The following is a 21,951-nucleotide window of genomic DNA, read 5'->3' as shown; positions in this document are numbered from 1 at the left end:
ACATCTGGCTGCCCTGCCAAATTACACGTGGATGCATTATTGTGCGATGATTTTGGTTTGACGCCCGTCCCGTAAAATACGGAATCGTACTCTATTTGACAATTAAATCTTCTAGCTCTGGATAAAAACGGCATTTCAATCCAAACTTCTGGAGCCTCGAAGCAACGAAACGCTTGGGTCGCGGATGTCCGTTTATCTCGTCCACGTAAAGGATTCGGTCGAAAAGGACGAATTGCTCACCCACGAAGCCAGCAACACAACTTCCGCCGCGGAGCGTTCACGCGGCTTCCTGTCAACCGCGGACGCGTCTCTTGCGGATGTCCGCCATCTTGTCTGCAGCGAGGTACTCTCGACGCCGGCGCGAATGCACGGCTTTCCGGTTCCGCTCGACGCCACCCAGACGTGCACTTCGGCCGAACAGTTTACGATCCATCGCCTGCAAATAGCAAGACACGCACGGCGCGTGGTAGACATGGTTACCACCATGTTTCCGAGCGCCCCGGCCGAGTTCCAGTGGATTTATGACAGTTTCGCGATTTTACAGCGACATTCACGTTTTTACCAATGTCTTTGCAATTGGTTGCCTGATAAATGTCGCCACGTATCGACCTGAGCTTTTCTCAAACGAGGTCCACTCGTGTCCCGCGGACTCGCCCCGCAAACTGCGAGCCATTCGGACTCACGTTCCCCGAGAAGATTGTATGTTGTTTTGTTGTTGTTTTGTTTTTCCCGAAATTCAAAATTGCGACAAACAAATGGTCGGCGGAGCGTAAAGGCTCCAAGATGCATCCGAGCGTCGTTTTCGGACCCTGCGGAAGCGACGCGCCTTCGGCCCGGAACGCGTGTTTACAGCGCCTCCTGTGGCTCCACCCTCGTGTTTACAGCGCCTCCTCTGGCTCCACCCGCGTGTTTTAGCGCCCCCCCACCCTGTGGTCAATCCGCATGTTAGAGCGCCTCCTGTGGCTCCACCCGCGTGTTTACAGCGCCTCCTCTGGCTCCACCCGCGTGTTTTAGCGCCCCCCCACCCTGTGGTCAATCCGCATGTTAGAGCGCCTCCTGTGGCTCCACCCGCGTGTTTACAGCGCCTTCTGTGGCTCCACCCTCGTGTTTACAGCGCCCCCCTGTGGTCAATCCGCGCCATTGTTCGTGTCCGGGTTACGCGCGGCCCGGACTACGTGAGCCGAAATGGACAAAAAGGTACCAATGTATGGCGAAGTTATTGGAGGTAAATGATTGCTTATAATGAATGACTTTGTAAATAATAAAAAAAACATATTATTATTTTTATATAAAATACCATGAGTTGCATTATGTTTCTCCGCTCGGCAGTGGAATAAGACAAATCATTCAGTATATAAATAAGCCCCCCCCCGCCTGGTGCAGATCCCCCCTGACAGCTGCTGTCGCTGTGCGGCGTGGGAGAGCAGCAGTAGAGGCGGAGCTGGGCGCAACCGACCGAGAGACATGGTGAGCCGGGGGGGGGGGCAAAAGGGGGGATTTGCTGCTCACTTTCGCCCATTTCCTCGTCGACAATCAGTTCTTTAACGAGTCCTGGAACTAAAACGGGTGTTTATACAGCGCGGCGTGTTGTCGAAAGCGGAGGGAGCTTCGGCGCAACAAGCCGGGATACGCTGACGTCTTTGTTTAGCACGCTAATGCTAATGCCAAGGCTAACGTTTGGCCAGGGCAGACAGTTCAAGTCAGTCGGTCCGCCGCCCCCCGTTTTAATGTCGCCGTTTCAGCTTGGAAGTTCGCCCGGCTTGGTGTCCGCGAAGCTTCGCTCTTTAAAAAGTAAATTCCACCCGTAAAACACGCCGCGAACCCCTCCGAGGCTAACTTGTGTAGCTAGTTGTGACTAGCATTAACTTAGCCCCAAGTCGCTGGGGCTAACGCTAGCTCCCCACTCTAGCCAGTGTCATTGAGAATAAATAACACTGTGGCCAGGACATTGCTGCATCGCGGAGGATCCGAGTCTGTGATCTAGTGTTTATCATCTAAATTTGGGGACTGATCACGAGGGTGTAGTGGTTTTTGCTAACTAGTTTGGCAGCCACCTTGGGCATTCGAGCTGTAGCGTCACATGTTGACTATATTAAGACATTTGAAAAGTAAATCTACGTGGTTTACTGGTTATATGGATGCGTAAGGCTGAACCTGATGCTTTCAGCATCTGGACATGATATCGCTGCCAAAAAATATCTTCTGACGTCAGGAGACATTCATGGACGACACCTTTTCACTACTACACCAATTGAGAATCCTAATCTTTTTAAGTATCACACGATACCGAGCTCAGGGTGTCTGCAGTGTCCTTTTTAAAATGTTCTAAATCCAAGTTGACAAATACAAGGCCTTAAAAGTCATTACACAGTCTTTGACAGTTGACAACGTCTTCATTTCAGCTCAAACGTTGGTTGATTTTATTCCTGCCTGATGTCATAAAACCTTAAATCCACCCCTGGCTTCAGACCTGCTCGTCTTACCCATTATCTGTTTTCTGTGGAAATTGGAGATATTTTAAAAATAAATGTATTACATTTTCCATGACTTTTGTTGGTCTTGGGGTGTTTTACATTAAATTATTTAAAACCTGCAGCCATGCTGGAGTTGCAATAACGAGTTTACTGAACAGTCCTGTGTCAATATAGTACATTTTGGGGTAATCAGAGCCTAATGATTAACATTTAAGCCATTTTATGCATTTAAAGACATCAACATGCTTGTATGTTTAACTTGGACAAATTAAGCCGCCTCCCTGTAATATCTGACATGGTTGATCGTTGATAAACCTCTTGGTATTGAGATTTTGTCTTGGGAATATTCCCCATTTTAGCTTGGTATTGGATCAGCCCTAGTTTTGTAGACTTAAGGACGTAATTGTCAGATATGCTTTCATAGTGTCTGGAGTTTTGGAAAAAGTAAAAATTGTAAAAATCCCTGTAAAGTAATTAATCCATTACCAGCTGGTCCTGATACTTTCCACAGAAGCTCCAGCTGCTGACACGTGACACATTTTAGTGTCACGAGTAATATTTTAATATGTGTGTGTGTGTGTGTGTGTGTGTGTGTGTGTGTGTGTGTGTGTGTGTGTGTGTGTGTGTGTGTGTGTGTGTGTGTGTGTGTGTGGCTGACACACCTATCACAGGTTGATTGTTTCTAACATGTCGTCCCTTCATTCACTTCAGGATGTATTTCTGATGATCAGACGTCATAAGACGACCATCTTCACAGATGCCAAAGAGTCGACCACGGTCTACGAGCTGAAGCGCATTGTGGAAGGTATTCTGAAAAGGGCGCCGGAGGAGCAGCGGCTTTATAAGGTGAGATGTGTTTTCGTTCAATCCGTCGCTGAAAGGAAGGTCATTCGGACACATTCTGTGCTGCATTGATAGACATGTAGAAAGCGTAACCGCCCAATGTCACTGAGCTTGATCAATGAAACGTCATTCACAAAAATTATGAGTAACTTGGATTATAAACTGTATTCTCTTGAATTCTAAAACCCTAACTTGAATAGTTATGTCCATAAATCTTTGTTACTCAGCGTCCAGTCGATACAAAGTTTCCAGTTAATTGAACTATCAGCAGGGCCATCCATTGCTTTGCTGAACTGCTGGTTTAGGGTCAGTAGAACATACTAACTTACTTATCATCAAGTTTCTCCATTAGAGGCATCAGAGATGTGTAAGGCTGTCCAAAAAAACAAAAGCAGAACACAAGTCTGATCAGTAGGACTGTTACTATGGCATGAGAGGACGGGAGGACTGATGAGGAGGAGGACTGATGAGGAGGAGGACTGATGAGGACTGAGGACTGATGAGGACTGATGAGGACTGAGGACTGATGAGGACTGAGGACTGATGAGGAGGAGGACTGAGGACTGATGAGGAGGAGGACTGAGGACTGATGAGGAGGAGGACTGATGAGGACTGAGGACTGATGAGGAGGAGGACTGATGAGGACTGATGAGGAGGAGGACTTAGGACTGATGAGGAGGAGGACTGATGAGGACGGAGGAGGACTGATGAGGAGGACAACAACGTCACTGATGTTGGATTCCCTGTCCAAAAGGAAGACGCTACATCGGTGTTTCTTGTAGGATGAAGCTTTACAGAGTGAAGCCTCTTTGCCACTTGCACTGAAAGCTGTAAATCCACCGGCAATGTTCGGTATTGGCGTCATGTTCCTTAAAGGTTTATTCGTCAAATACATATACATACTTTCATACACATATGCAGTGAGATGTCAATGCAACGCACCCGGTGATTACACACAATATGTCCTAGACTTGAACACAGTAGCTACCTAAGAATTTCTACTTGACTAACTGATTCCTAAAACGTAATGCAGTGAGTCGGATACTATTGAATAAAATAAAAATATATAGAATAGATAAAAGGAATATGCTTATGTATATGGCATAGACTTATGTATATGGGATAGGCTAATTATGTACAGTATATACAGATATGTGCATTAAATTGGCATGTGAATAAAGTGAGGTAGTGTTTATGAGATGGGGGGAGGGGTGACGGGGGGGTGGTAGCTCAGGCGGAAGAGCTGGTGGTCTAGTAATCTAAAGGTTGCTGGTTCGATCCCAGGCTCCTCCTGCTAGCATGCTGTAGTGTCCTTGAGCAAGACACTTAACCCCTCATTGCTCCTGATGGCTGCGTCCGTCGGTGTTTGAACAATTGTAAGTCGCTTTGGATAAAAGCATCTGTTAAATGACTAAATGTAAATGAGATACAGCGCACTATTCAACAGTACGGTGCAGCAATACGGTAACACAGAACAACCCAGAACAGTGACACAGTATGAGGTACAGTACGCTACATACAGTACAGTAAGGTAGTGGAGCCTATGTGTGTGGCTCAGTGAGGACCCCTGGTGAGGTCAGCATTGACAGTTCTTATGGCTTTAGGGAAAAAACTGTCTCAGTCTCTCTGTTCTTGCTGTGTGGCTGCGGAGGCGCTTGCCCGACTGCAGCAGCTGGAACAGTCCGTTGTCGGGGTGGTGAGGATCCTTCATGATCCTGCGGGCTCTGCTACTACACCTCCTGGTGTATAAGTCCTGCAGGGAGGGGAGGGTAGTTCCAGTGTTACGTTCAGCTGAACGCACCACCCTCTGCAGGGCCCGCCTGTCCTGAGCAGTACAGTTCCCAAACCAGGCAGTGATGTTGCCTGTCAGGATGCTCTCCACTGCTCCACAGTAGAAGGACTTCAGGATCCTCACTGAAACCCGGAATTTCCTCAGCTGCCTGAGGTGGTAAAGACACTGCCTTGTCTTCCTCACCAGAGTGTCTGTTTGTTTGACCAACTCTTGAGGTAGTATATTTTCCTTAAAGTGTAAGTGTGTGTGTGTGTGTGTGTGTGTGTGTGTGTGTGTGTGTGTGTGTGTGTGTGTGTGTGTGTGTGTGTGTGTGTGTGTGTGTGTGTGTGTGTGTGTGTGTGTGTGTGTGTGTGTGTTTTTCTTCTTAAAAATGCCACTCAGACCCTAGACATGTTTTACAATTTGGAGTGCTCTGTGACTGCCCGAGGACTTCCCCGCAGGCTGCACCGCGGCACGGAGCTGGGGAGGGAGGGAGGGAGGGAGGAAGGAAGGAACAATCAGACGGACGGACAGACAGACAGGAAGAACGGGTGGAGTAGTTCATTCTCCAGAGGCAGAGAGTTGAGGGCAGGTTGAAATGTATCACACTGGTTTTGTATCTTGGGGTTAAGGGTTATTGCGTCTGGAAAGGGGGGGCTTTGTTCCTCTGTCAGCGGAGGGATGAGTCCGTGCGGCGGGGAGACAGGGAGTAAAACGCTGGTCCAAAAAACGGTTGTTGTCTAGTGTGATATTAGACACTTCTCGTGCGAACATGACGTAATGTATCCGTGACAGTCATCTATGTGGGAACAGACTCCATACGGAACTTTTCCCTAAAGGAGGCTATGTGGCAATGACCACCTACTGCCTTTGCTAGATATTTATTATCCAGCAATGTTACAGGGTCCATTTGGTAAGTCAAGGCTCTTAACTCGCCACCTTTCTGCTCCACAGCTTTTTGAAAGTTACAATCACTTTGGGTTTTGGACTTGGTGAGGATTGTCAAAGGCTGCCCAGAATTCATCTTTCACACAGATTTGGTGATCCGAATTGTTTGCTGTTGCGCTTGCTCTCAGAGTTTGATCCTGGGAGTATTGTTGATTCCCTGCTTTTAAGAACCCAGTGTTGATGCATCCCCAGTGAGCAGTCTCTGGCTAGGTTTTTATACGGCCCAAAATGTATTATCTTTTACGAAACCCCATCTGTGAACTCTTAAGCTCTCCCTGGTCAAGCATTAACTTGCTGATGATACAGATGGTCCAAACTCACTGCTTGTCGTATCTTTATTGACGTGGTAACTGCATGGTTTATTGATTTGAATTACAGCATTAATACAAATCTTTTGCACAATCAATCTTCATTTGTTGTTTGTGACAAGAGAGTGACCATTAAGGTGGATTGATACTTGAATGAACCCAGAACAGGCTGTCATCATAGAAGTCTGTCCTCACGTCCTGGTCACAGTCAGGTCGGCTGCGTCTCCAGACAGCGCTGAAGGACACTGGACGCAGCTCGACACCAATGCACAAAGGCTGACTGCTCTGTACATAAATGGTTGTTGTTTTCCCCTTTCCTTTTCCCCAGGATGACATCTTGCTGGACGATGCTAAAACACTGGGAGACTGCGGGTTCACAAATCAGACGGCCAGGCCCCAGGCTCCGGCCACCGTTGGACTAGCTTTTCGTTTAAGTGGTAAGCGGGGGTTGTTATTTCATCAACTATTTTTAGTAAGCAGAGTCTGTGGTGTGCCATAAATATTTTTGGCACGAGGCCCTGAATAGAGGGGGAAGAAATCCAGACATGATAAAAGATAGCGCTGTACCGATAGAAGTATTCGTAAATGCCTCTGATACAGCGTGAAATGCTGAATGGGGTATCAACGAGAACGCGACATCCCATATCAGTCATTTATAACGTGACTGTAGCGGCGTCGTAGTCGGAGCTTGCTCCATTTGATATGTAACTTTTCCACATTAAAAAGTCTAAAAACGACTAGACACGTGTTGTATATTTAGTTGAGTTGTGTGCTTACATCATCCCAAATGTTTTCCAACAATTTTCAAACCTAGAGAAATCCGTGATTTTAATGTTGGCAATGGACCGTTTCATCAGGGCGTCTGTGCCCTGTAACCCCTCTACTGATATAACATCCGAGGCAACACGGGGAACACCGGATGTGACCTCAGATCTCGATGTAATTTCACAACTTTTTTCGACTGCGTTATCGTTTGTATTACTCTACTAAATATTGTTTGATGCAGCGCCATTCTTTCTTGCCGTTTGCTGCACGTTCTGTCGCGGAAACAGTCCTTTAGAGTGAACTTGTGACAAACGACGACAACAACTCCCATGATCGCACGCTACTTCTGACGTCATCAGACGCCGTCTTGTTTGTTATTGTTTTGATCGAGAGACCCCTAGCGGCAGAAGTTTTTAATCAACACGGTTCACAACAGAAAACCAGTGACGTAAAGAAGACACTTCACTGTTGCAAGCATTAACGTAAAGCACAACTCAGCTGTCACCACAGTGCCAGATGTATTCATAGATTTATATTGTTTTTAAGTTGCTGTTGCACTGTTTTATCCTGTTACTGTACTTTTTAAAAATTTAAATGTATTTTATTTTACTCAATATTGGCTGCACTTTAACAGTTTCTTAAAGGAATTGTTATTTATTCCAAGATTATTTTTCAGTTATGACTGACTCTCAAACTAGATAATAAAAGAATGCTCGTGTTCAGTTCATGTTTTACAGAACTGAACACGTAAGGGTTTAACCTGAGCCAGGCCACAACAATGATGGCACTCGGTTCACATCCATACAGGGATATGTCTGTCTGGGTTTTGTTTTTAATAAGCATAGCAAAAGAAGCTCTTCAAACAATTCTCTTGTTGTTGTTATGTGCTCTCTCTTCTAGTTGCTGTGTCAGGTGTGTCATTATTGCACGACTTATTTCATGTTACTTTGTTGAGCTGTTTATTACTTACTTATTGTATTTTTGAATGTATTGTGAATTTAGTGTATATCCCCTCACTCTTTGCTTCATGTTCCCCTCAGAGCTGCTGCAGTGCCTGAATTCCCCCTATAAGGGATCAATAAAGAATATTATCAAATACTTTTTTTTTTTACATCAAAATTAGCTTGTTTAAGCATTTCTTCTTATTTATTTTTATTTGATATATTTTTTAATGTGGGTGAACTTGCTATAAATAGGTGGTTTGCTGTCATGAACGCGTCGGAAAAGGGGCAGCACACAGCGCCCCTACATCGGCCGAGACGGTCCTCCGGTTCGGAGGCCAGCTTAGGGTGGTGCTGGGATGACTCGGGCACGGAGTAGTCCCCACACTCAAAACATTTCATGGTCCCGAGTGCGGGGGGGGGAAAGTCAATAACTTTTGATATTGGATTCTAAATCCGATGTGAAATGATTTTATGATAATCGGATATTCCTGTCTATTTACACACCACCGTTTGGAAAACGTCGACCCCGGGCGTCATGGTTCCGTAACAGCGAATTAATGCCGGAGCCAATAAATACCCGTGTCTACTGCAGAGACATTTGTCCCGGGAATGAAGGCAGAGTGTAATCTTTCCCACTGAAGGCAAAAGCCGAATGGTAGCGGGTTTTTGGTGTAGTGGAAAACAGCCATTGTTAGCTTTATTGAAATGCTCCGTTCCTGTGTTTGGGTCACTCTTTCATCAGGCTGTTTCTCCCTTCCTCTCAGATGATGCATTTGAGCAGCTGAGGGTTGAGCCCTTCTCCAGCCCCCCGGAGCTCCCTGACGTCATGAAGCCCCAGGACTCGGGCAGCACAGCCAATGAGCAGGCCGTGCAGTGATGTGATGGGGGGGGATGCCAGCGGCCCGGAGGGTCATTGGTGGGAGTGGGCGGATGGGGGGGTGGGGGTTAGGGACGGATCAGATTTTTTGGATGCGATGCCTTTTGGTAGGTAATTTTTTACCAGCCTATGGATATTAAGTGGGGGCAGACAAATCCTGTAAGTGCATTAATTTGTTCTGAACAAGGGGTGGGCGGGGCTTACTAAACACAGCTTTGATCCTAAAAACAGGTGAACGCATGCTAAATAAATTCTGACGGAATTGTCACAACACTGTCAGTCGTCCATGGGATTGGTCAAGGCTGAGGATTAAAAAAAAAATGTACCTCTTATTTAATTTTTAGACTTTATTTACAGTAAGGCTATCATATTCCTACGTGTTTTGTTTTTTTCTTCCTTTTATTGTTTTGGGGGGGTGGGGTTAAAGGGAGAGAACTTAAGTTGTTGTTTTTTTTTTTGTTTGTTTTTTTAGGTTTTCATGCTTGTGTTTCTTTATTAAAATATTAGGATTTAACATGTTAATTGTCTTCTGTTTTGAACTGATTGTATGTATTGCAACAGTAGCTAGAGTTTGTGGATTTTGGATGTTACTAGTCTGTCCCAAAAACGTGCATGGAATGAATTTGAAACGAAGGAGATGGAGTCACGGGGGGGGACAGATGTTGCGAGTGGGCATGTGTACACCGATCACAGCACAAGATCCCACGTCACCATAATATCAAGGTGATTTTCTGGTACTTTTCTATCCTATGTAAGTTGCTTGGCTCCCCGCGGAACTTAGTGGTAATATTCAGTTGTGACCTGATGCAGAGTTTGCTTTCTCTGCTCTCCCCTCACATAACAAAACAATCTCACCTTGTTAGACTGGAGAACAAACAGAAGGGAATGATTCAAAATGGAATTACTGAACGGCAGTTCCCAGTGTACCTTGTTAATAACTGTGATTGGAGTTGTTGAAACTCTTGCTGCCTCCAATCAATTGACCAATTTCTTATTTATTTAAAGCATTTTTTAAGGCAGTGAATTTAAGTTCAAGAGTTGGTGTTGCGTGATATGAACTGTACAGCCACGCCTGTGATAAAGGAGGTACACTTTTTTTTTTTTTCATCCTCCACCTCACAAAGTGTACTATTAGGAAAATCAATTGTGCTTCTTGCGTTTGTATTTTCCCCTAAATAACACAATTGATATTCTGTATTCACAAAGCCAATGAGAATTGGAAGCACATTGTTCTGTACATTGGTCACTGAGCTCTTCAACATCCATTTGGATGTGAGGTCTGAAGCAGTTATGAGTGGAGCCGCCTACATCACAACATAGCAAACTCTAACTGAAATTTTGGCTTTGTTTTAAAAAAAAAAAAAAAAAAAAATACGAGACTTGATCAAAGCTGGACTTGTAATTGATTTAAGTTAACATTAAAACATTTTGTTTTTCACCTGTTTCATGTCATCCTTCCGGACGTTAAAAAAAAAAAAAAAATCTAAACTATGCTTATGAGATTTTGCTTGTGTTCTGAAGTCAAGTCAGATTGGCCTTTGTGGAAAGGCTCCGTATCCCATAGTGCAAGTTAGTACATCTCCATATGCAGGAGCTGGGGAGTAGTTTTGTATCATGAAATGAGTTGTAGTGTAATAAAACACAAGTGTTGTGTAATGAGTATAAGTCAAAAAGTGCCGTAGGGATTGCACCGTGGCTCCACATCGGAACAGCTGAAGCAGTGAAGTCGTTGCTGAGACGCTGATCCTGCGTCTCTTCTGTGAGCGTGCTGCCTGCGCCCAAGCAGGGGATGCGCTTCTTTTCCGCCCCACGGCGCCCCGCGTGTGGGGGTTAGGACGGTTTAAAGGAGCGATGAAAGGTTCGAATCTTTTTTTTTTTTTTTTTTTTGAGATCGGTTCCCCCCGGCGAGCCGTTCGATTTTCCGACCCTGCGTTAACGTGATTTCGTTGCTATAACCAACCGCGGTTCGAGAACTCGTCGTCCGTGTTCTTCGGCTGTAGTTGCCGAAGTCGCGGAGGAAACGAACGCACGACTCTTGTCGAAGTGACTCGCGACGCCCGGTGCGTTGAAAAGAGCCGTTCGCTGCGAACTAACCGTTTTCCTCGTCTTGCATTGGTGATGTTAAGCGTAAACGCTCCGACGAGTAGCGCGTATAAACTAATGGTGATGGAAACGTGGAGTCTTGGCTCTTTATAACTCGGGGGATATTTCTGCACCGGCCCGAATTAAACGCGTTCCTTCCCGGTGATGTAACCACGCGAGTGTTTAACTTCTGCTCGGTTAGCGGTGAGCCTCAGCTAGCTGGCAAGCTTACGTCAACAGAACAACGACCACCCTGAACCCCTCTTACCGCCGGTAACAACACCGAACGCGCACGGTGCGGGGGACTTAGTCGGCGTCGGGAACATGGACGTCGCTGACTTCGTACAAGCCGCAGGCAGCGCGGTGCTGGACATGGTGGAACGCGAGTGGGAGCCTCTGTCCCAGGACGAACTGGAGCAACGACTAGACCAAGCGGTCGAAGAGATCCTGGAAGCTGAGCTCGTCGCGAGGGTCCGAGCCCAGCCCCCCGCGGTGCACATGCAGTGGCTGCAGACCGCACCGCCACCCGACCCCCCGGAGGAGGAACCTGGAGCCCGGGAACCTCCTCCTCCTCCTCCTCCTCCTCTGGGGGGTCTGATCGAGGAGGCACCTGTTGACCCCATAGACGGCGACGCTGTGAAGGTAAGGATCCACATCCTACTCCAACGTGCCCACGAGCGTTGAGTCCGACTTTGTCGTGGATCGTGGTTGACCCCCTTTCTCCTTTCGCCCGTCCGCCGTCCCATCAGTACATCACGGACCTTGTCCGGAACTCCAAATCCCATTACAGCAAGGCCGGGCTGGCTGGACGGGCGCGCTTGTCGTTGCCCCACACGGTCCTGCTGTCCCTCACCCTCCTGTCCAGGCGGGTCAGTTATCGATCCGTGTCCGACCGTTTCCGCCTGGACAAGGGAAACATCCACAGGATCTTCTTCGCCTTCTGCGAGCGGGTCAACACGCTGGAGGAAGAGCTGATCCGATGGCCGCTGGGTATGTTGTTTTCTGGCCTATCAGTGGCTCTTAACCGACCGGTCTCGCCGGTTACACCGTCGGTGGAAATTAATCACGCTTACTTTGTGTTCCCCTTCAACCAGACAGAGAAGCGGTGGACTTGGCGGTCCCTCTTTCCACGCTGCGGGGGACAGCAGGAGGTCTGGAAGAGCCGGGCCCGCCCCAGGTCCTGGGCGTCCTGGGCCACAGCCGCGTCCCTATCCGCCTGCCCACGGGGAAGCAGAATGTGGAGAGCGCGGCGCCCGAGGTGAAGAGGATGAGGAGGGAGGCCCATCCCGATTCATGGCTGAACCTGGAGCTGGTGTGCGACCGCCACGGCCGGTTCCTGCACTGCAGAATCTGTAAGGGATCGGACACGGACCGGGCCGGAGGGCTGAGAGACAAACTCAGAGACCGCCCCGAACTGATGCCCCCCGGTGCTTGCCTCGTGGCTCGAACCGGCTACCCGCTCACGGCTCACATTTTAACGCCGCATGTTTCCTGTTTGGGACCGGGGGAGAGTCTCTACAACAAGACACTGACCGCACATTTCAGCATCCTGGACCAGGCCATCGCTGCCCTGAAATCCAGATTTCAGAGGCTCAGGTATCTGGACATGGGGAGCTACGAGAGAGCCAGAGCTGTTGTTTTGACGGCCTGTATACTGCACAACGTGTTTCTGGACATCGGGCAGGAGGTTCCTGGAGAAGCTGAGCAAGAGGAGGAAATGGTACTCGAGGAAGAGGGGGAGGCTGACGAAGAAGGTATAAGAAGACGGGGTGCCGTTACGGATTTGTTGTACAAAGAACTAGAATCTGGATGTTTGACATGAAATATACTGTTAACATACACCTTTGTTTTGGATGTTCGTTCTTGCTTTTGATTCAGTTTATCCTACATGCATTTTAGTGACCATTTGGTCAATGTCTTTGGACCTTTGGACCTGGAAGTTTACACGACCCTAATAATTTAAAGAGTGGATATGAAGGTAGTGATGACCTTGCTAAATAAAAATCATGAAAAATGTCAGATTATCTCGGGCACTCAGCCTTCCATCTCAGGCCCAAGACCAAATAGCGCTGTTCCAGTTTAATAGCATTTCCTCTCGTGTGATGATGCCTTTATGCAACAGTTCTATTAACAAGGTTGTTTTTTACAATTAATGGTAATTTGATACAACAGATTATGATTGATTTATCATTTGGCTCTGTTGATGCCAAGTTCCCTCAGGATTCCATTTGCTCATAAAAGTGTTGCCGAACAACCAAATAGCTCGCTACTAAAAGTGGAGAAATACTTAATAGTAAAATGTCTCAGAGCTGACTCAAGGAGTACCTCTTGCCCAATCAAATGACTGGCTGTAAGTAACTGTATAATAACTTTCGTTCAGGCACTTCCTCAATGTTAACGCTTGATGTTGAGTGTCTGTATAGCCACTCTCCTGTTCTCTTTCTTTATATGTTTATATATTTTCAATCCATAAACATTTCCACCCCTGTACAGAAAACAAAGTTATTGTCTTTAATAGAGGAGTGACCTCAGAAAAAGTATTCATAAAGTCCTACAGCCAATGAGCTTTGTTCATATGCGAATGCAGCACAGTACTAGTGGAAAATTCTGCACTATTGTGGAAACACAGTCAACCACCGGGGCCCAAAGTTCATCCCTGGGGGCTTTGTTTAATCATTTGGAGTCATTCCGATGACACGTGTTTTTCTTGGCAATAAAATTAACAATTTATCTTTGGTTGGCACCCAGTCTCCTGACTTGGAAACATTGCCTAAAAATGAAAACGTAACAGTCGAGTCTGCCAGTCACATAATTGTGGAAACTATTACATAGTAAAATTTACCACAATCAAATTTTTTTTTTTCAAACACATGAGAACCTTTCCCCCAAAGTTTGTTCTGCCATGAGGTTAAAAACGCAAAAGCTTTCAATGGCCGTCCTTTGAAAACGACGCACCGTTCTTATGAGCCAAGCTGGAAATGGCCTGCGCCAGGTTGTTGATGGCCTCGATCTTCCTCTCTTCCAGGGCCTTCTGCTGGGCCCACATGTTCAGCTTCCTCTCCTGCAGCTCCATGTACAGCTGGAGGACGTCCTGCGGGGGGCGTGGGGGGCAGGGGGCCGCCGTCGCAGGGGGCGTGGGGAGGATCGGGGTGAACCGCTTGCTCGCGATGGCTTTGCCCAGCTTGGTCCCGCAGAGCTTGGCCCGGCGCTGCGCCTCCACCTCCTCGCGGCTCTTCCCCAGGACCTCGTGCATGGCCTTGAAGAACTCCCAGTGCACGCCGCCGGCTCCCAGCTTCTTTGCCCTCTCGGCGTTCTTCCTGTAGGTGGCCAGCAGGTTGCGCCACTTGAGGTCACACTCGTAGGCCTTGACCGTGACGTCGGAGCCCCTCGCCTCCCTCAGCTTGCCGTTCACCTTCTCCGCCACCATCTCCCAGAGTTTCTTTTTCTTGCACACAGGCTGGTCGAAAGCCTGGTCCATTTCGAGGCGAGTGTGAACCAGGTGCCATGTGGCCTGCAGCGTCCACACAAATTCTGGGGGAAAGTGGCATAGGCAGTGTTAAGGGTTGTTTATTTCATAAAATGTTAAACACGCCTATGTTACATTGAACACAATTGTCAGCTAAAAGAATCTGCTTTTTAGACACAAGCTAAAGCTGTATATGGAAATCGTATTTCAGCAAATTGTATTAGAATACTAATAATTCATTTCACTGTTTTATATGCACGCAAACCTGCACAATGTTGTGTGAATTGTTGACACAGCTGTTTGTTATTTTTTAGGATTGATGTATGTTGCCAAATTGTGTGTTTTTAGTTCTTTTTTTTTTAAATTTATTCCATATTGCCAATTTTCCCATTTTATTTTTATTAATTTTCAGATTATTCCATGTTGCCACCCCCCACAATTTGTCTTATTCCTTTATTATTGTTGCCTCGTGTTTTGTGGTGGGCTGCTCTTACACCCTCACTCTGGGGGTGTTTTACTCCGTCTCTTACTTCCACATATCACCGACAGAACTTCGCACCAGTGACAGTTGACTCATCGAACCCTCCGCAGGTTCATCGCACTCACCTGCTTTGGCCTGTTCGCTGTCCACACTTGGCGCCGCCGTTTCTTTTTCTTCCACTTCGACACTCTCTGTCACGATCGTTTCGATCACCTCCATGCTGTCAAACCGCGACGGAGCGCATGAAAGCCTGTTTGTTTTCACGTAGTAAATATATCGCAGAATTTAACAACCTCTCTGTGGCACCGATGGATTCTTCCGCATTGACTAAAACGATGAATATAACAACGTCGAGAGGCTCTTCCTGGTATATGTAGTCATTTTAAGTTCTGACGTAGGTTCACTCACACGTTCCATTTCGCCTATTTAAACTACAACCGGCTCACGCGCCGAGCCGCTACGCCTGCTACGCCTGTATTGCTGTTTCGTGGGATTTGTAGTGTTTAGGGCGAACAGCTGCCCCGCAAAAACGCGACTCGCCCGCGCAGCCTGGACTACAGTTCCCATGTTCAATATAATGGGCCCGTCCCTCGTGCTCGTGCGCCCTCCCCGGACCGCCTCCCTGTTTTGCTTGGCTAAAGATGGCGTTAGCGGCTAGCCATGGCGATTGCATTTTGTTTCATAAAATGGGTTCGGCCACTGGGTAAAATAACATTTATCAATTCGATTTCCAATTCTACTGGTAAAGTGCAAAAACGATATTACGTTGAGCAAATGCATCTCCAATACCTAGAATCACGCTGGCGCGGCCTTGTCACGATGTAGGCCTGTTCTTTTTTTTTTTCTTTTTTTTTTTTTTTTTTTTCGTCGACCGAAGCCATCGGAACTTCATTTCCCGTCGGCCCTTTCGGCGACAGGTAAGTCGGTGCAACGTTCGCCTGCCATGCTGGTATATGTAGTTTCTGTAGTCATGAAGTGGTTTCTCAGTATTTCTGAGTCATTAAGCTATAAAGATACGTCATCGATGGACGGAAATATACTTTTAAAAAATATATATATATTTGGTTTTTTTTGTGCATGTATGTGTGTGTATAGTTGTTTGATATGTGGTTTTTATTCTTTTTGGATGATTGTATACTGCCAATTATTTTGTCATATCATCAAGGGATGAATAAAGTATCTATCTATCTATCTATCTGTCTGTCTATCTGTCTATCTATCTATCTATCTATCTATCTGTCTATCTGTCTGTCTGTCACTACATAAGTAGTAACGTTATGCATATCCATATCTCTCATAGGTGATAAACTAAAGGAAACTGAAACTCCAAGAAAAAGTGAACCCGGAAGCGTGATCATGGCAACGTCACCTGTGCAAGACCCCTGCAAACCGGCCCGGGGCCCCGGGGCCCACAGGGCGGCGCTCTCGCCATCTCCCTCGCCAGAGTCCTCGCTGACCTGGTGCCTGTCTCACCTCTTCAAGCCTGACACCAGCGGCGGCAGAGAGACGGACAAGAGGAGCCGAGCTGCTCAGTGGCGCGCCCTGGTGGCCATCCGCACGCAGCACATCAAGGGGGGCAGCGCCGGGATTCCTCGGTTCAGGACTCAGGGCGGACTGAGGCCCCTGTTGGACCTCCTCAAGCATCCCGGGTGCTCGAGAAAGACTTTGGATATTGCCCTGAGCATACTGGCTAACTGCTGCACCGAGTTAGAGACACAGGTGGAGGTAAGGGGGGAAAATGGTTGAAGGGGAAATAATTCAGGGGCTGTGTTCTTAGAATTTGACACTTTACATGTCCTCTCTTTCTTTGTAGGTCCGTAGGCTTGACGGCATAAGAATTGTGGGTAAGTGAAGGAAAACAATAGCAAATAGTCCAAAATAATGTATTCAGGGTGGAAAAAATACATAAAACCCCTTTGACAGACATAAGCCATTGACATTTACTACTACGCAAACTAGGGTGATCAAATCAAAGCAGGCACTATGCAGTATGCCAGATATGAATGTAAGCATTGAAATGGTCTCTGTCTCTCTTAGTTGACATCTTAAAGAGAAATGTGGTCACAGAGACGGTCCAGAACAGGGCTGCCCGAGCTCTGGGGAATCTGGCCATGGATTCACAGAACTCTGCCCTCATTCACTCTGCTGGTAAGTGACACGGGATGTGTCATAACATTAATTTTAGCTGACCTTAATTTTATCAGATAATATACAACGTTATTGATCTCCAAGGAAAAGTTGTTATCAGATATGTTGAAATGAAAGGTATTGACATTAGGGGGTACCTCATTGTTTTTATGTGGATTTTTCAATGAACAAGATATAATTTACTCTATTGACAGATGAGTGAGCTGATACTCTAAGTCTAAGTCCTACATTTATTATCAACCGATACATGGTAACAGTAAAGTTCATGAATTTTAGAGATTAGTAGAACTGTCAGCATAGAGTGTTAGTTTTGAGCAACTGGATCATAATCATTGACCTGTAATTTTTTTTTCTTGATAAGAGATGTCAAATCTGCGTCTGTGTAAAACAAAAGAAACAACCTTTTTTTTAATACGGTCCTCATAGGGGACGTTTGTATTGGAAATGTTGACAAAATTTGAGGAATGCCGAAATGTTTGCGCGAAAATCATTTTTATGCTACCTTGAATATCTTAACAGAATATATTTGTTGTTGCTAGTACAGTAACCTCTATCTTTTCCAAATGCCTCCAGGTGGTGTTGCACTGCTGCTCCTCTGTGTCTCTCTTTGCTCCACCTCTTCCTCTCCCACCGCTGCTCAGCCCAAAGCCCCCTGTCCTAAACTGGAGTGTGCTCAATCGGCTGCCCGGGCCCTGCTCTACCTGGCGGACACGCCCTCCAATCGCCTCTTGCTCCTCACCCAGGGCGCCCTCTCTGCTTTGGCTCCGCTCATTGCACCCGAGTACCCGCAGGGCCTCAGACGGGCGGCCCTGAGGACCCTCCACGAGCTCACCCGTGGCTGCGGAGTTGAATGCGCCAGGGACGTCTCGCGCTCGGGCGTCCTCGCCCAGCTGGGCGTCATGGCGTCTGGCGAGGCCGGCAAACCGTTCGAGGAGCTGGCGCTGAAGACCCTGGCCAACATGTGCTCTCAGGGCTGCCTGCGCCCGCTGGTGGGGTCGCTGGGGGTCATCAGCAAGTTCGCAGAGGAAGTCAAGAGAGACCCGCTCAGGTCCGGGTTGTTCTTCAAGGCCCTGTGTCTGTGTTGCAAAGAGGCAGTGAACCGTGCCAAGGTGAAGGAGAGCGGCGGTTTAGAGACCCTGATCACCTTTTTGGCTGCCCATCAGAGTCACCCCCTGTCCCGTCTAGCCATCCTGGCCTGTGTTGACTTTGTGTATGATGAGTCTGCCCTGGAACAGCTGCAGGAGCTGGGACTTGTCCCTGTGCTTGTTACAAGATTAGTTGAGTTGGCCAAAGGGGAGGAAGTGGCTGGAGATAATATGGACGTCAGCCTGACCTCCAGCATGTCCCCCACAGAGCTACTGCCCTCATCTTGTTTTGATTCTTTTGACTTCCCCCCTCTCGAGGCCAGCAGGAGGGAGGAGGTGGCCAAGGAACAAGGCCTTGGGTCGTCCAGCTTTCTTAGTCTCAGGTAAATGGTGTAAGCTTCAACACTACACTCACTTGTTGGTACATTCTTTGAATAAATTGACGAGTTTCCTGTCCCATATTCTAATTCTGTGAGTATTTATAACCCCTCTCCAGGTCATGGCTGGTGTCCGAGGGCTTGATCTCATCTGAAGGAGACCTAGTGGCCTCCCCAGGCACAGCTGAGGGAGACTTGGCCAGCCTTCGTCTCCCATCCTCCTCATCACCTCAAACCTCCCTCCACACAAACTGTGATTCTCACATTTCTCTCAAAGGCTCTTGTCTTTCCGAGCCTTCCCCCTCATCTTCCTCCACCAAGCAAGTAGTTCCACCTGCCCTGGAGTGCCCTGTGTCATCACCGTGGAAACAGCTGGGATTATCTCCCAGCAGCCCCCTGCTCTCCTCTACCTCCCCCTTACACCCTCCCTCCACAGGTACGCCTCAGATCCGGCTCAGTTCTCCCTCCCCTCTTTCCCCACCGACCAAAACACTCCAAACGCCTGTCTCCCCCACCAAGTTCTCCTCTCCTCAGAGGAAGAGGCCCCGGGTTCACCCGTCGGCCCGCTCAGCAAAAGTCACCGTAGACGCCCCGCCGGTGGCGTCCTCGGTGCCAATGTTCCAGCACCCGTACCACCCGGAGCCCTGGGCCCCGGAGTCCCCCATCCTGCTGCTGCTTTCGCGCTTCTCCCACGCCACCGACCCGAGCGCCGCACTGGTCAACTCAGCGGCCGTCTCCGGCTTGCTCTTCTACCTCACTCGGCACCAGGATCCCAGCAGCAGGTGCTTCCGCATGCTGTGCCGACTGAGCTGCAACCCAAACTGCCTGCAGGCGCTTGTCCGGACCGGCTCGGCGGCGTTGATCCACCACTACCTCTGCCAGACAGACGTGCAGGCAGAGAGAGCGGAGAGGCAGACCGACAGAGTGAAGGCCAAAATCAGACAGCTCGGTAAGAAGGCGAAGAGCCGAGGTTCACTTTATTCAACAATCCTGATAGTCTGATTTCATGATACAGGCGCTGCGTTTATTCAACCCCTTTATCCGTGCAGGTCTGGCTCTACTCAGCAACATGCGCGTCCAGTGTGAGTCCGGCTTCGGCTCCGGCGTCCTGGCTCATGTGATGCTGTCTGGTTCCGAGTCTGACAAGATGAACTGTGCGCTTTCTCTACCACTAATCAACTGGTGTGTACAGATCTAATATGAAAATAATATAAATAATTAAAAAAAAAGAGCTTCACCTAACCTGTTATGCTATCTACCCTTCTCTCACAGCAACAAGGCTCTTTTGAAAAAACTTCTCCTTGACAACGGTGGGCTGCTCCTGGCTTTGCAGCCGATTGGCTGCAATGGGGATGATGGTGAGGAAGACTGTGGATGTCTCCTTCCTAATTGCTTCAACTCACCGCATTTAATTCCGGTCTCCCAGCTCCACTCACTATACGTCTCTCTCCTGATTGGGTGTCTGTCAAGTTTGTTGGGTGGTGCAAAATCTGAGCTGGCCAAAAAAAGCCAGAATTCAGTCCAAACACTCTCAATTCGTAAAACGGACGGCCGATCAACCCCGCCCCTAAAAAAGCCTCGCCTCGATAACTTTTGTTCTTACCTCAGCTCCACCTTCGACCTCGACTTTATGCTTGACGACGGAAGCCGACTGTCAGCCAACCGGGATGCCATTGCTGGAGTGGAGGACACGGGCGTTGTGGGGTCCGAGTATTTCAGGGCTCTGTTGAGGGGGGGCTTTGAAGAAGCTCAGGGCCGCACGGGAAGGGCCGTCCGCATTAAAGATGTGAGCAGAGGCATGCTGCTACCGGTGCTGCATTACCTGCATGGCTGCCGTCTCACCAGCCCCTCCGAGCAGGACGGAGAGACCGGAGTGGGGTCGAAGGGACGGTGTGAGATGTTGGGTTCCCTAGCGCACCACATACTGGGTTCGAACCCAGGAGGGAGAGAGCAGTGCCTAAGGGAGAAACAGGATTTCAAGGACACGCCTTTGGCTGAGATGATGACTGGAGCGTCCAGGTTCTTGGTAACGGAGCTCCAGAAGGAGGCAGAGGATCTCTACGTGTCCCTCCTGCTGACCTCCCCCGCCACCCATGCTGCGCATCCCGCTCCCGTAGAGGACGTTGGACGACCACCTGCATCCGACATGGACCAAGAGCGCATGGAAGGGGAGTCTGCAGATGAGAGCCTGGCCCACCGCACGTCCGGGTTGGAGCTGGGTGGCGTCACTGCGAAGACTGAACGCCGCACAGATGATCACCAACCCCCCGCATCTGGAGCTACCGGAAAACTCAATGTGGCGCCCGGTGCAGCTCCACAGCTTACGACAATCACAAGCGCCGGTTCAAAGTCCGGATCAAGCCACAGCCCTCTGCCTTCACACGACACGGGGTCGAGACCAAAGAACTGTACAAAAACCTGTCGACACGCTTTGAAATTGGCCGCTCAGGGTCGTCCTTCCTCAGGAGCTGGCGCAGTGGACGGGACAGCCTTGGCCCTCCTCCCCCAGGTCTACTGGTTCTCCCAGCGCTACAGCTACCCCCGCCTGGGCCGGGCCTGCCTGTCTCTGCTGCTGGGCTGCCAGGGTGCCCCTCAGCCTCCGGTTTCCTCAGCCGCCACAGCGGACTGTCTGTGGAGGCTGGCCAGGGGGGCGGACTGGGCCAGGGGGGCGGACTGCACCGAGACTCTAAAACGGGACATTTTAGCTCTGGCCACAACGGTTCTGAGCTAAATGCGGGAGCGTTATCAGGGATGTGGAGTCACAGTAACTGGGTGCGAGAATGACTTTGAAATTTATTTCTGTAGAGTGCTATTGTGATGAGGCGTCAGCAATTTGCGAAAGCACGTGTTATTTTTTTTAATTTTTTTCTTTTTTTTTTAAATAACCATGCTACCTGCGAGACATGCTGTATGTATTTTTTTTGGGCACCGTTTATGGACGCAAATTATTTTCAGCTTGCTTTATTTGATCATTTGAAAAATGTGTTATAGAGAAAGAGAGAGAGAGAATAGCTCCTATATGATGACTGCCCCGTCTCAGCTTCAAGAGTTGATTCTCCAAACTGTATTATAATTTACCATTATGTGTCTCATTTCAATCTAATGACATATTTTTGTTGTACATTGTAATATATTTTTCATTTAGAAAATGAGATGAATGTTTTCAGTGCATTTGGTCCAGAGACTATCAGGGTTACTTGAGGTGCCATTTGTTTATTCTGTAAATACAGATCCGGCGCAGAGATCTGGGGGGGGCGGGGGGGGGGGGGGTTGCTGACGATGCAGATTTACCATACAGATTAAGCACTGAATAAATATAGTTAAATGTCACTTCCGTTCAAATATTTATTGAATTTTCTGGTGTGTGTGTGTGTGTGTGGGT

General features: G+C 48.1%; 4 protein-coding genes across 4 annotated transcripts; 3 read left to right on the top strand and 1 right to left on the bottom strand.

Moving 5' to 3' along the window:
- Positions 1-1,421: 1,421 nt before the first annotated feature.
- On the top strand, positions 1,422-8,957 carry elob (elongin B). Its single transcript, XM_080009428.1, has 4 exons — positions 1,422-1,467; positions 3,186-3,320; positions 6,673-6,781; positions 8,818-8,957. Exons 1-4 carry the CDS (start codon positions 1,465-1,467, stop codon positions 8,928-8,930), a joined length of 360 nt encoding a protein of 119 aa, XP_079865554.1. The 5' UTR covers positions 1,422-1,464; the 3' UTR covers positions 8,931-8,957.
- A 1,723-nt stretch (positions 8,958-10,680) lies between these two features.
- Positions 10,681-12,834, top strand: LOC307237292 (putative nuclease HARBI1; the record flags this gene model as incomplete). Its single annotated transcript, XM_080010005.1, has 3 exons — positions 10,681-11,654; positions 11,762-12,002; positions 12,107-12,834. Exons 1-3 carry the CDS (start codon positions 11,337-11,339, stop codon positions 12,832-12,834), a joined length of 1,287 nt encoding a protein of 428 aa, XP_079866131.1. The 5' UTR covers positions 10,681-11,336.
- Positions 12,835-13,730: 896 nt separating this feature from the next.
- LOC307236457 (uncharacterized protein) lies at positions 13,731-15,272 on the bottom strand. The gene is made up of 2 exons (XM_080008884.1): positions 15,085-15,272; positions 13,731-14,543 (listed from the first exon to the last, which is right to left on the bottom strand). Exons 1-2 carry the CDS (start codon positions 15,176-15,178, stop codon positions 13,939-13,941), a joined length of 699 nt encoding a protein of 232 aa, XP_079865010.1. The 5' UTR covers positions 15,179-15,272; the 3' UTR covers positions 13,731-13,938.
- Positions 15,273-16,315: 1,043 nt separating this feature from the next.
- On the top strand, positions 16,316-21,799 carry armc5 (armadillo repeat containing 5; the record flags this gene model as incomplete). The annotated part of the gene is made up of 8 exons (XM_080010241.1): positions 16,316-16,684; positions 16,773-16,803; positions 16,997-17,107; positions 17,681-18,575; positions 18,689-18,822; positions 19,078-19,518; positions 19,619-19,751; positions 19,842-21,799. The coding sequence occupies 8 exons, from the start codon at positions 16,316-16,318 to the stop codon at positions 21,298-21,300; spliced, it is 3,573 nt and encodes a 1,190-aa protein (XP_079866367.1). The 3' UTR covers positions 21,301-21,799.
- Positions 21,800-21,951: the final 152 nt, after the last annotated feature.

Source organism: Zeus faber, assembly GCF_960531495.2.
Source record: "Zeus faber genome assembly, chromosome: 11".
Lineage (NCBI taxonomy): Eukaryota > Metazoa > Chordata > Actinopteri > Zeiformes > Zeidae > Zeus > Zeus faber.
Note: the sequence above shows the minus strand (reverse complement) of the source record. Positions and strands in the feature narration are given on the sequence as shown.

What these genes read in the sequence shown, in the direction of transcription:
- elob (XM_080009428.1), top strand. An exon ending in AGGAGCAGCGGCTTTATAAG is followed by an intron (nt 3,321 to 6,672) that starts GTGAGATGTGTT and finishes CCTTTTCCCCAG; the next exon opens with GATGACATCTTGCTGGACGA. An exon ending in ACTAGCTTTTCGTTTAAGTG is followed by an intron (nt 6,782 to 8,817) that starts GTAAGCGGGGGT and finishes CCTTCCTCTCAG; the next exon opens with ATGATGCATTTGAGCAGCTG.
- LOC307236457 (XM_080008884.1), bottom strand. Translation starts at nt 15,178, where the DNA reads ATGGAGGTGATCGAAACGATCGTGACAGAGAGTGTCGAAGTGGAAGAA. An exon ending in CAGCGAACAGGCCAAAGCAG is followed by an intron (nt 14,544 to 15,084) that starts GTGAGTGCGATG and finishes ACTTTCCCCCAG; the next exon opens with AATTTGTGTGGACGCTGCAG.